This window comes from Exophiala xenobiotica (genome assembly GCF_000835505.1).
Source record: "Exophiala xenobiotica strain CBS 118157 unplaced genomic scaffold supercont1.6, whole genome shotgun sequence".
Taxonomy (NCBI): Eukaryota; Fungi; Ascomycota; class Eurotiomycetes; order Chaetothyriales; family Herpotrichiellaceae; genus Exophiala; species Exophiala xenobiotica.
The window spans coordinates 1,719,362-1,732,915 of NW_013562489.1; the positions used below are offsets into that span (position 1 = coordinate 1,719,362).

Genomic DNA, 13,554 nt, shown 5'->3' on the forward strand with positions numbered 1-13,554 from the left:
AATAGGCGAGGGCGTACGTGAGATCTTGAGATAATGTCTTATTTTTGTGGATCTGTACTGTAGCTTCCAAAGCTTAATTTCTATATCTGATTAAGTATTAGCTGCCGACTTTCCAGTATCTGGTTATAAGGCTTTCAAAAGATGTGGCTTCCTACTTCCACCCTTACTACTTAACACAATTCTATCATTCACTTTACATCAACGGATAATCTCTTATACCTCTGTCGAGGCTACTGTAAGAGCACAGTACTATAAGAAAGACGAAGAGACGATTGAGGAAGAGGAGGAGCAAAATGAGATGCAGCAGGGGAGAGAATATATGTAGCAGCGGGGGCCGACCAATAGAGGTAAAAGTATAATCGGCAAGAGTTCGTGGCCCCAACGGATGATCTCTGATCCGCTCACTATTCATGGCATTTCAACTATGACCGTACAAAAGGACGTCCGGAAGGGTGAAGCGGGGACATGAAAAACGGCCTTCCATACTATTATGATACGATTTTCTAAGCCACCTGAACTTTCACCTCTATCTGACCACTCACGCCGTCATCCCTCCGTCCTCGTATATGCATATCAAGGTTGGGAGGGTGACATTCGGCAGCACGAGAAGGTTCAGCAATAGTTCTTGATTGCATATTTCTTTCGGCCTATAGAGGCTGGGAGCACAGCACACCAATAAAAACGAAAAACAGTGGGAAAATAGTTCCGAGAAGCGTGAAACCGTACTCACGCAGCCAAGGGCAGCACGAGCCAACATCTGCTCAAAGAGCTCGAAAGAGGCCGTCTGCCCAATTAGAGTTGATTCACCTCGCTTCGCCATCCGTTGCCAATGCAAGCAGCACAGCATCCATCGAGGATCGCAAGATACGATATCAGTCGCCAGACGTGGACTGGGCCGAGGGATGTTGTCTCCGGAATGCTCTTGCTGCGCACACGATATTTTCATCCCGTTTCTAATGTTAGTAGGTTGAAATTGTACCCGTCGACCACGGGTTAAAAACCTTCTCCTCGGCAGGAACGACCCTGCCGATGAGGAAACGTTGTGGAGACACTTCAACAAGCTCCTCGGCGCGTCTTTTGACAGTTCGACAAGGTGTTTGGGTGCTTCGCAACCGATACTGGCGCTCGCGATGATTCGCCCGCGGGGGATGTGTGATTTGCACTTGATGTCCGTGGCGCTTGCGGCGTAGTACAAACCCGCCAGTGATTTGTGCGGCATCTGAGGATGTATCTTCCAACACCACCAAGACAAAGGTCTCCGGGAGCCACCGTCTGCGCATTAATCCGCACCTTTGTCGCCTGTATAGAGAGTTGTGCTGCCTTGAGATGGCCACCTTATATACTGTACTCTCAGTCATTGTGCAGGACGGCCCCTTGACAGCCATTCCTGGCACAGTCAAGCCGAAGCCGACGAATTTCGGTGGCGGTGACATCCCGGATATGCTCCAAACAAATGTGCCAAGCCCTCAGCAGCACAGACATTCTCAGACTCCCTCAGCAGCCTTAGCTTAGGGCAAACATATCAATCGCCTATTGCAGCAACCACGGTTTCCAGAAGCGCTTGGTTTCGAATGGCCTCCCGAAAGAGTTGACGACTCGACAAAGCTATACGCGCGCGGCCTTTCCTAGGAGCCAAAAATGGCACACCCGATACTTAGTCACGCTAGACCCGGCCCTCGTTAGGCCGCCAGGACTTATTATAAGAAACACCATAGATATCGGAGATGGGCTTGGAGCTTACCGCTCACTCTATAACCTATTCGGTTTATCATTTTTACTCTACGGATCATAGGTAGAAGAACACTTCAGCCACCGCAAATAATCATCTATAAGAATACCTAGGATGAGACGGCCGTCTTAGAGTAAGAACACCATACTGTGCGAAGAACCTAGCACCGATACACTCGGCGGATAAAACTTAAGGAACACCACCACCTTGATGTTGAGAATGTAGATCCCGTCGAGATCACGGACATCCACCATAAACCTCGCGTTTGGCCATACTACCAGCGAAACCGTAAGCCACTGGCAGTCCTCTCTTCCAACGTCAAATATCCTCGCGGGGCATGCGAGCTACATTCGAGATGTAAAACAATCTGTCACGACGTCCATTATTTCTTCGACATCATTCGTGCCCACCACACTACCCTCTTAGCTCTTTATCTAAAATGCCGCCCTCGACGGCCAATAGTGCCGTCTAATAGCACTAGAGGACCCCTAAGTTAGGAACACGGCCTGATCGGAGGCTACGGACCTTGCAATACCTGCATAAAAACTGGATAGGGTCTAGGCAGAGGTTCTTACGACGTTTAAGGAAGCGAGTTGGAATCCAGCCAAAGGCGTTGAGCCGACACCTGCAGGCCGTATAATGCCGTGTCCAATAACTATCGTCGGCCACCATCCCGCAATCTCATGACCGTGCTCGCATACGAGTTAACGCTCACCTCTAACATCTCAATAGCGCCAAAGAAAAATATAATCGGTTCTAATTGCGACGCCGCTTGATATGAGCGCATAGTATCGGAGGATAATAGGTTCGGAATCGGAGGACAAGGTTTAACCCCTCAACGGCGCTGCTAATAGTGCACCCCTAAGCAATAGGTGGCGTCTCGCTGAAATGGCGGGCGGAACCACAAGTATTGCCCACCCCTTTCGTTTAAACTAAGAGATAGTCCTTTAGCCTCTATAGCTCCTATTGTGGTCTCAACCTCTTCTCACGGAAACTTCAATAATATCTCTAACAAGCAACTGGATTTTCAACCATTGATAAGATGAAGCGGCCCGCCATCGAGCTTTATCCAACGATCTCGGTCGCTGAAATGTACGGTACCTTAGGGATTATAATTTCGGCCCACGCAATCCATCGATGCCCAGAGAAAGTCACCGTGGAATATTTCGCGGGTGAATGTTACTGTATCCTCTGCCTCAACTATTCCGACGTGATAAATTTCAAATTATTGGCGCCCACGGGAGTGGTTACAGTCAAGTTCTGGACACGAGCAGAACCTATTCTATTTGCTACCCCCAAGATTATTCGGTTAGTCTATCTACCTATTTAATCTCTTATAACTTACGAAGATAAATAGGACTAGCAACTAGTTGATATCTGGTGCTTCAGTGTCGTTGCAAATCAGGATGTAATAATGTAGAACTAGACACCCGAGAGGAGATCTTCGTTAGAGACTGCGTAGTGCGATAGCACTAGGGCCCTTCTTAGGATGTTTATATCGCGGAGTATAGGGGAATAGTCATAACAATTCTTCCATTAGTAATAGGGGCCCTTCTTCCTCCATTAGTAACAGACTGCTAAAGGCCTAGTACTATAAATATAAGTCATTGCAATACAATCAAACAGAACAATACGCTCGAGAACCTAATAGCAACCTATTATACTTACCTAGCTTCTTAATTCACCACAGATTCTTCCTTATCGTTCTTCCCCTAAATACGAACGTTTAAGCCCTTAAGGCACGTATAAATTGATCTACTCGACTTCTTTAATTACGTTAGGATTATCCAGTTCGCTTCTTACGCTAAGGATAGGCCTTAGACACCAATGATCTAGAAGGTCTTAAGACTTACCGACAATATCTTTCCAACTTAGGCGGGCTAGAGTCAAAGAGTCAAAGAGCCGACAGTATATCGGCCTCTATTCGTTGATAATGAGATTATCTTCGGTTACTATTGATCCGTTCTTTTCCAAGATGTATCGGTAGAGCTATTTCCTAGGCTCGGAACTAGGATCTTTATAGAGGGTAGAAAGGTAAGGCAAATTTCGAAAATATTCGATAAAGGTATTATTATTTGGTTTATACACGTAAAATATCACTACGTATATTAGTTCCGACGAAGTGAAATTGCTAGAAAGATAGATGGTTAGAAAGAGATCTTAGAACCTAGCTTAACCAAGACTTACTTCTCCTTTCCTAGACCACAAAATAATAATTTCAGCTTTGAAATATAGTCTTTAAGCTACGTAGTAGTAAGCCTTTTAGCGATAAGAGACTTACTAAACAGACACGGAGTGCCCAGAAAGCCCGCTAGCTATTTTGAGTTACGCTTCTATATTTCTGAAATAGACCGCCCGCCGAAGGGGATAAGAGCCGAGCTGTAAAGAACCAGCCAAACGTTTATCTCCCAAGTGAAATCCTTGTAAGTAAATTGCCGTAGTAGTATCGGAGTTAGTTTTCGGGGCTAGTCCTCCAGCTGGCCTATCCGTTAAAGATTGTCCCTTAGCTGGCTACGCAGTCGATCCTCTAGACGCTATAGAGGCTCCGGAAGTTCTAGGCCCCTTGGGAGCGCGTAAGGGAAGGTCGATACAAAATCGGAGGTAAATGCTTTCCAGCTAATACTGTGATCTATTCGTATATCTTAGAACTTCTTAGTCTTCTATTCCTACTCTCGAAAACTATGTCTCCTCTTCTCTTTACACCAAGTCCTCCAGTAAACATAGGTCACTAAACTTATAATGAAAACTATAGAGTATCGTTAAGAGGCCTAGTATAAGTAAACTCTATCTCATTTTGAGCTTACTATCACGCTATTTCCCACTAGCCGCCCTTATATCCATACTTCTTAGGGAGGGGATAGTCTTAGAACTAGGTTGAATCGATTCGGATAACAGAGGGGGTATTATTTATTTAGTATATAGATTCTCGATATAGAGCTCTTTGGCGTCGTAGGCAGTATGGTCCAAGGATATCTAGCTTCGAGATATAGACCGACTATTGGTAGGAGGGCTAGGAGTAAGCTAATCGACGAGCTGCTATTTAGGAGCAGTCAGCACTAGTTTCCGCAACCTAGCTCCATTATTAGTTGAGAGATAAAACGATTGAAGCTAACAACTATGCGATGTTACCTAGAACATAGCCAAAGGGACCAAGTGACTGCGACGAGGTGCCAGTCTTGCGTAGCTCATACCTACTGAAGTCCAACTATGCCGCCTATAGATACGATACTCACCCATCAGCCAAACATTCTGGAATATTATTACTTTAGTTTTCGTTGAGAGGTGCGGGTACAGCTAAATCACTGCCACTCAGGCTCGCCAACAAGGCAGTAAAGTAAAGGAAACTTTCAAGAGCAAGAATCCATCGGGACGAGTCAAGCGCTTTAGGGGCTATCCAGTGCCCGGGCTATAGAGTTTAGCTGGCGGCCCCAGAGAGCAAATCTCTTATAACCGAATGCGCCTTCTACTTGGGCACTATGGCGTATACGGGCGCATGGAGAAGCTAACGAGACGTTAAGGTAGACTTCCATCTAGGTATATGCCCCTCGCATTACATTTTCATTTCTATAGAACTTAGATACCTAGCTCTAATCATAGTAGGGTGTGTATATATCATGGCCTATTCGGACAACTAGTAGCCTTTGGCCGTTTGGGAACCACGGACTGGAGGTCAACGGTGACTTGGATGTATGCATGGCCACTCATAAATCGGTTGAAATCTTGGGTATTCATCTTAAATTGGCATAGAATCTGCATACAGTAAGCCGTCGTGTAACACCTGGCGGAGTAGGCGGAAAATAATAATGCCATCGAGGTGCTTATGTCTCGAAAAGGGTGGAAGACTCTACTCCCTTAAGGCTCTTATTAATTGCACCCAGGTCCTCGTCCGATGGGCGCTTCCTAGCCGTGGTGGGAATTTAAAGCCAATTCGAATTGCTCATGGTGGGCTTAGGTGCGCTGAACAGTAGACGTAGATCCTGCACCGCTAAATGAAGCGCACCCCTAGTGACGATACATGGAAACATTGAAGAGCTGCTGAGCATAACGGCAAGATCATCCTTATCCGGGCTCCAAAATTTCGAAAACTTTGGGTATGTAGATGTAACCGCGAGACTGAGACAGACGAGATAAATGTTGTTCTCCCAAGAAAATTGCGCCGATCTAAAGTCCCCCGACCTTTAAATCGGAGATAACCCAGTAAGTTGCTTAAGCTCTAAAAGGATGAGGTGTAGCTGCTGTTGTAGATCTGGAATAGTCACAGATACTCTATATACGATCGAGGTGTACGCAGACGCGAAACTTTCCCAGCTATCCTTGTTAAGGCCTCGCACCTAGCTCTCTTAATCCCTTTGAATTATATCTTTCAATGGCCTTTTATCCCCAGTACGACCATAATGGCCGGCAGTGACATATAAGCAACCAACAATAACTAAGAGTTGTTCAAAAGAGAAGTGTTACGGAATCTTTGGGTAGTCAGCGGCATGCTAGCGAGTATCTATACCTGATCTTACCTTTGGTGCCATCACATAAACGGACTGAGGCGATGTGGCTTGTCTCGATTTCAGCGGTGGTGCTACCTCTATATGAGCTATTGCGCCTGCTCTTATCGCAGCACGACCTACGTCTTTCTTTGTAGGTAGCTGCGACTGTGGAGGCGATTGTTGGCTAGACAATAACGACGGAACTTCTATCCCGAAGCCTTCGTCACAGTTTATATAAGATTTGTGGGAAGGCGTTATGTCGACTACAGGAGTTAAGATGGTCTGAAGAAGTTGTGAAGCGAAGTAGGAGGTAGAGCTCTGGAATCTTTGTGAGAGAAACAAATATAACATAGCGAGCGGAGCAACATCCTAACACTCAGGCCTTTTTAAACTATCACCATCCGCGCACTGACCCACGTTGCTCTCCTTTCTCGACCGATTCTGATGCTAAGATAACGATGCAAACGAACGAGTGTTATCCCCCTACGTCCTGGGTATGACCGATCGCCGTGTGAATTCCAAGAGGCGCGACCCTCTATCTCTATGAGACCACACTCTTAAGTGAGCCGATTGGATAAGCGTACATATATAGATTTCCATGGCTCATGCCCCAATTCGAGAAGCTCAACCAATATAGGGTCCGATATCAGTTCTTCCACAGTGAAACGAATCCACCGTTCCATCCCATATAACTTGAAAAGAAAACTCCCGGATCTGTCCCCGTAGATAAACCAGGTCTATAATTTTCCTTCAAGTGCTTCTCCATCGACATGACCATCCTTAGACCTAACCGTGATAGGTCCACTATAGATAACAGGTTGTGCTTCCCTCTTTTTCCGGGTCTCGTTGTAAGGCAGGCTGACCCAAGCGTAGACAATCAATCGCAATGAATGCAAAGCTTGACGGCCCTCTAGGTCTTCACCCATACCAGTCCGTTTCCACTCCTAGTCCACCAGGCGCCAGGAGTCTCGCCTAACACTTCTCTGACCCCGGGTAGCGCTAATCCTTGGGATTGCGAATGCTGACGAGGGTTGTGAGAAAAGGGTTTCACCCCAGCACGCATCGCCAGCTCATTTTTCCCCATTTCCCAGTGCATTTCTTCGAGAGCTCTCCACGGTATATCAATCTCTTCTGCCACTTTTGACCACATTGCTGCACGAAGTCTAGTAGGTGACATGTCAGTCGATCGGTCTACGACATCTGATAACCGCCGAGGCAAATCTTCAGTGCGACATTCCTGAACGTACCTGTTATACAACTTCGCGAATTTAGTCTTTTTGGCCTCGTCCCAGGGAAAGTTCCTCTCCAGATAATTTTGATAGCTCAATCGACAGCTGACCGGACTCCGACCAGGCAGTTGCTCGCCGATATCCTCCCAAGTCTCCCTCTGCGTGCGGAGCTGGATGATCCTCTCGTCTTCGTCTGGTGACCACTTTGGCTGCTTCTTCGCTCCCGGTCCTTGACTGCCTTGCTGAACATCCAATGCTGTGCCTTCTTCTCGCGACGTTTCCAACTGCTTCTTCCTGGCCGAGTGTTGATGCTTGCCCTCTGACAATATCATATTCAGATCCATCTCAGAGGTCTTTTCGTGATGTGGCTGACGTGGCGAGTAGATAAGGTATTGAGTAGAGGCGGCAGTTGACGAGAGGTGCTAGCCCGGCTCACTGCGAATTAGCGCTCCAAGGCAACGACTTCTCCTTTCATATCGTGGAAAGACCCTGTTATATAAATGCTGAGACCTGGCCAACCGAGAAATGAGCATACGGGTGAGCAGAAGCTATGGTCGCGACGTCATGGTCACGGACCAAGGCTTGACGAATAGATGCACGGATACAAGCAGACTTTCAACTTTCGGTCAACCCTACGTGGCGCCGCTCCACTCTTGAACAGGTCTGAAGAGATCACCGACGTCGCAGCTGTCCCACCACTTTCCCATCTCCCAAAGGACCCTGTTGGGCTTCCGGCAGGCCAGGCATCGATGCTCGTTCAAAGCAATGTAAAGCCCCATCCTCGGAGGATTGACGGCCGTGCCCACCAGCAGCTTATGTTGCGGACATAGTGTGTGCATCCTTTGGAAACGGTCGTCATACAGAGGTTCTTGGAGAGAGGCCAGTCTTGAGTGCTTATGTCGACGATGTACGTCATTCTGGTGAGGTCGAATTTTTACGAAGTGCTGCCTAACGAAATCCAGAATGGACCGCGCTCGCAGAGGAGGAGAGTAAAGGAAGTTCGGAAAAGCTTTCAGCTGGGGGGAAAGAGCTATATATTCACAGGAAATGTATTCTTTCCTGAGGTTTTCCCTTTCGCCGATAACATTGGAAGTAAATCCTCAAGGCTTCACCGTAGTTCTCCAAGCCGAGCGTTGTCATCGCCTTGATGATATCTACGCCACTGATGTTTAATCTTTTCTCCTTCTGCGCATCTTCCGCCGCTTATTCAAGTCAGTGTAGTAGAGCTATAGTAGTATATACCTTACACATACCTTGACTAGTGATGAACGAGATGAATTCGGACGTGCATGCGTTTATAGTTTCAATTGCATCCTTCGATATCATAGCAGTTTTCGGGATGGCGCGTCTCATGATTCGGTGAACTACAGGATTATGCTGTTAGTCGTTGCCATCTTGAATGCCTTCTCAGTGACAGTACAAACCATTTTCCTTGGGAAGACGGAGGCTTGAGAGTGCCGGTGCACTGTCTTGCTGAGGCTCTGAGTCAACCTTGCCCTCGAGTGATTCTCTAGTCGAATTTTGGCAATCGCCAATATGTTCAATTCCGTTAAATCCATCCATGTTAGGATATGGGTGTCGGAAACGTAAGTTGGATGATAGTGAACTCGAGGCTAGAAAGGGCGTACTGATCGATGGCTGAGCCGTGATTCTTAAGTCGCTGGAGGATCTCTAGTCTACCAGGCTTCGATGGCGCGCGCCTGCCTCTCCTCGAACCGAACGATAATTTTGTCAAGGTTTGAGGCTTTGAGAAGTGTGAAAGAATCCCTGTTGGACTACCAAGGGTTCTAGGGGCTAGTCCCCCTACATACATGAGTCCTAGGGGGCTGGGGATGCTAATGATCCACCGAACTCTGACCAATTTCACGATTAGGGGATGACTTGATTATCCGTGGTAGATCCCAGAAATAAAGGGAAAATTTGAGTGACCACAAGAGGCCATTCACGTTGATATGCTATGAGACAGTTACAATTGCCACTGGATTGGCCTATTCCTGGGATCGGTCTTTTGCCCCACGAGTCACCTAAGCATAGTTCCTCGGAGCGAGGAAGATGGAGGACGCGAATATTCGTCGACGTCGGCCAACCGCCCATGTGAGCAGCGCCTGTGAGAATTGTAAAAAGCGGAGAAGAAAGGCATGTTGCTCTACCATCAAAGAGAACTACTTCTGAACGTAACTTAGTGTGATAAGACGCGACCATGTGGGGAGTGCTCAAAAGCGGGATTTAAATGTCAACCGAGTCGAAAAGATTTGAGACGAAAGGAGACTCGCCAGCAAACACAATTACTGGCCAAATTAATGCGCCAACTCTTAAAAGTGTGCGGTGATAGTAGAAGCCAAAAGTTTCAAGATCTCATCAAGACCATGCACTGTACACCATCATTTGAGGACATCCACCGTGTACTCGACGATGAAAGCCGAGTCGAGACACTGATTGAGAGGTCAAATGGTGCGTCCACCAATGATTCACACCCACCAACGCTGCTTTTCTCCCAGCCAGATCATGATGGGCAGGATGTCCAGACGATCCATCAGCAAACGCACCTAAGTACAGAGAGTCGTATTGATCCTCGATTGTTGTACAGTCCTGTGGAAGGGAAGCGTGAGAACGGCACCTGGGTGGATATTGGCAAGGAGAGACTCAGCATTTAGGCGTTGATGAACGGCTCTGTAGACTTGTAAATGTGTCCTGCATTATGAATGGCGTCAGAGATTCGTCCTTGGATTGACTCTCGTGCACGTACACTTGTCTGCTTGAATGAGCAGGACCATGTTGGAATCGTCTTACTAAGCCTTTCACCATGGATTTCCAAAAAAGTGAGAAGAGAGGTGAAGCAGCGCCAACATATTGTTGAAATGATCATAAACGCTTGGAATGGAGAGGGTTGTCGCATATATTTATTGTGCAACTGTGTGGACATCATCCAGGGATCGAGGCTAATTCAGAAAGGGAAAGCATCCAGTGACAAATTTCAGGATGGCTGATCTCCCAGAAGTATAGCTGTCATGAAAATATGACTTGGCCTCTGCCATAGATAGATGTTGGTTTGAAGTCTCCGAGCTGAACGTGACATCTGGTGCGGTGCATCGACTCCAATTCGGCGGAAGTTGCTGGTTCCAATAGTCTGTCCACAAGTCAATTTCCTTCGTGGCTCTCGGTTTCGAGGATAGCGATGGCGCAAACACACTCAGCGTAGGCTCCCGATGATAGTTCTGTGCGTACGACAAGGCGGCATTCTTGTATAGACCAGGCCCCTCCCGGCTGAGACAGGATGGTAAATATGGTCCTTGGGCGGTTTGTACCCCGGGCTCGAAATGGCGCTGAATCTCATACCCAGCCACAAGTAATAGCAAGTTGTCGTTATGAGGTAGCATGTTGTTGCCGTGGGAAGATTCTCCATGAAGTGCAGCGTGCACCTTGGAGATCAAACTCTCGGCCTCCAATGACTGGGACCAGATGTTCAGAAAGGCGACAAGTTTTTCACAACGGCTGATGACGACGATGTCTAGGATCGTTTCCATGAAGGTAGTGCGAACCGAGTTTCCCAGCTCAACTACCACTTCGTTGCGGAGACGAGAATACTCTCGGAGCAATGGCATGCTCATGGGCAGGTTAATCGGCCCGGCTTGAATCTGGTGGCGATGCAAGGCAGCCAGAAGTTGACGTCGGCGGGCAAGGAGCACTTCCATGTCCAGAGGAAACCCAAGCTTCTCAAGTTCGGAGGCGATGGTCGCTATTGGTGTCGATTCAAGACTTTGTTGGCCTTCAATCCAGGTCGGCTGCAGTAGGCCGTGACCCGGTGGCAAGATCGGGTGCATGAAACCTTGTAATTCCTCGGCGGTAAATTTCAGATTTGCGATGGGTTCCGACGGCGGTAACTTGGCAATCTTTTGGAGTGTGGACAGGGCCGCGAGTCTTTCGTCCCGCTGAGGAAGGGATGGCGAAACAATATTTCCAAGAACAGCGGAATTCCAGCTAATGGAGCCAGCGACGATGCTGTGCGCGAGCGTGACCACCAGTTGCCAAAATGCATCATCATTGACCACCTCATCTGCGAAGTCATGCCATCGATCTCTCTGGCCAGCCCAGTCGATTGGAAGGACGCCTGATTCCCGGAGTGAAGGTTCTTGACCAAAGGAAATATTAGGCATTTTGGAAGGCGGCCGACAATCAAAGTTTTTGGTAGGGTTGAGCGGTGAAGTAGATCTGGCGAGCGGCATCCTTATGTGCCTTGCGCCCGACTTGAGTGAGAAAGAGGGAATTCATCGCAAGTTGGGACACCGTGATAAGCCCCGCCTGATCCTTGACAAGACGAACATGGAGTGTGCGGTGTTGTCAAGGGGTACGAGCGCCACCTCCTCGTCTTCCTTGGCCTGAGACGAATTTCAAGCTGCGGGTGAGGTATGGTCGCAGCCTCGATCCGGATCGGCGACGTACACAGCGCGCCGGGTAAAAAGCATAGTAGAGAATCAATTACTAACATTTTCGCCGAGAATTTGTATATATAGCATTAGTCCTAGCTATACGCTTGCAATCAGCTGAGCAGAAGCTATGGTCGCGACGTCATGGTCATGGGCTAAGGCTTGACAAACAGACGCATAGGTACAAGCAGACTTTCAACTTTCGGTCAACCCGGAGACGTGGGGCCGCTCCACCCTTGAACAGCCTCGCAGAGATTGCACGATGACCTGGTATCACATCTTTTACCCAACATGTGAAGTCCATGTTATGGCTCGACCCCGCTGCTTCATGCCGCTAGCCTGGGCCATCAAGATGATCAAACTCAACGGATATGTTCTTGACTACAATTGTTACAGCCAAAGGCAATATGGTTGTATCTTCATCGTTCTTCTCTGTTGGGAACTACATCTAAGCGTTGGTCAGCGGCTCTGTAGACCCATGAGTATGTAACCAAAGAATGTATCCCGTATTGTGGTGGGAGTACGCCTCCAAATCCACTCTCGTACACACACATCTACGTGCCTGAGTGAGGATGGCCCTTTTGACACCGTCTTTGAAATTCCCACAGCACCTAAAGAGTCGTTCAGGAGCTCGGAGATTCTATTTCAAATGTCCGTTAAAAATCGAAGAATGTGCTCGTGCAACAGTCCTGTCTCTCCAGACGCCTGGAAACCTGCCACTCTCTTCCAATTGACATTGATCTGTGCCATTTGACCCTGTTGGCTAATAGTATAACGCAATTCATCCTTGCCATGCGCATCCCACCCACAGAGGTGGCCTCTAACCGTGGAACTTGGAGAGCGCAGGGTCAAGACAATCAGTTCTCCAATGCATGCCAGGGGCAAAAGGGTCGTGTACCGTTGCAAATTGCCCTGGATTCGGGTTTGAATCGCACAGTATAACAACTTTTCCTTTAAAGCCCGAAATGCCCCATTGATATGCTCCTTCGGAACCAGTGAGTCTCGATCGCCCAGGTGGTAGAGCGCGAGGACCGCCGCCTTGAGGGAAATAATATGCCTTCCGACAGTGTCTTGACATGCTGGGCCAAGTTTTGACATGATATCGGTAATCCAGTCGGTGTGGTGAATCTCGATGACTGGTTCTTTGGTAAGCCAGTGGAAAGAAAACGTCAGTGGACCCGGAATTGGCGTTCCAAAGAGTGGGAGTGGAAGCGAAAGCTGCTCAAACATATCGCCAATGCACTTGATTCTTGTTATTGGATTGTCCATGGCGGCAGATTCTGTTTCTTGATCAAACCTGAGTAGTGTGGTCTACTGCTAGCCGTCTAGGGGAATCGTACTTTATATAGCTTGTCATGAGACTCTGGTATCGGTGAACACGTCGAGGCGCCGAGGAATACCTGCATCCGAAGAGCTTGATGCATGCATTGGCGGCACTAGTATCATAGACGTGTCAGTGACTAAACTCCGATCGTGTACATCAAAGACAATAATGGGAAATGTTTTGACGGCAGCTTGGATCCTGTTAGGGATTATTGATCCATCTGATTTGAGGGACACACATTCTCCCGTCCTTCACTTATCCTAACATGATGATCGAGTAGAAATTCGCGGCAGCCGACGCACCATCAGCAGGGATCCCACATACTTGTGTACATTGTCCAGGGAAAATATGCGCGGTGTCCCAGTGG

The 13,554-nt window shown here is 47.9% G+C and overlaps 3 protein-coding genes across 3 annotated transcripts; all 3 read right to left on the reverse strand.

Moving 5' to 3' along the window:
* Window positions 1-7,120: 7,120 nt before the first annotated feature.
* Window positions 7,121-7,783, reverse strand: PV05_09905 (uncharacterized protein; the record flags this gene model as incomplete). Its single annotated transcript, XM_013456287.1, has 2 exons — window positions 7,121-7,373; window positions 7,458-7,783. 2 exons carry the CDS (start codon window positions 7,781-7,783, stop codon window positions 7,121-7,123), a joined length of 579 nt encoding a protein of 192 aa, XP_013311741.1.
* Window positions 7,784-8,477: 694 nt separating this feature from the next.
* Window positions 8,478-8,792, reverse strand: PV05_09906 (uncharacterized protein; the record flags this gene model as incomplete). The annotated part of the gene is made up of 2 exons (XM_013456288.1): window positions 8,478-8,641; window positions 8,693-8,792. 2 exons carry the CDS (start codon window positions 8,790-8,792, stop codon window positions 8,478-8,480), a joined length of 264 nt encoding a protein of 87 aa, XP_013311742.1.
* A 1,586-nt stretch (window positions 8,793-10,378) lies between these two features.
* Window positions 10,379-13,132, reverse strand: PV05_09907 (uncharacterized protein; the record flags this gene model as incomplete). Its single annotated transcript, XM_013456289.1, has 2 exons — window positions 10,379-11,547; window positions 12,673-13,132. The coding sequence occupies 2 exons, from the start codon at window positions 13,130-13,132 to the stop codon at window positions 10,379-10,381; spliced, it is 1,629 nt and encodes a 542-aa protein (XP_013311743.1).
* Between the last annotated feature and the right edge of the window lie 422 nt (window positions 13,133-13,554).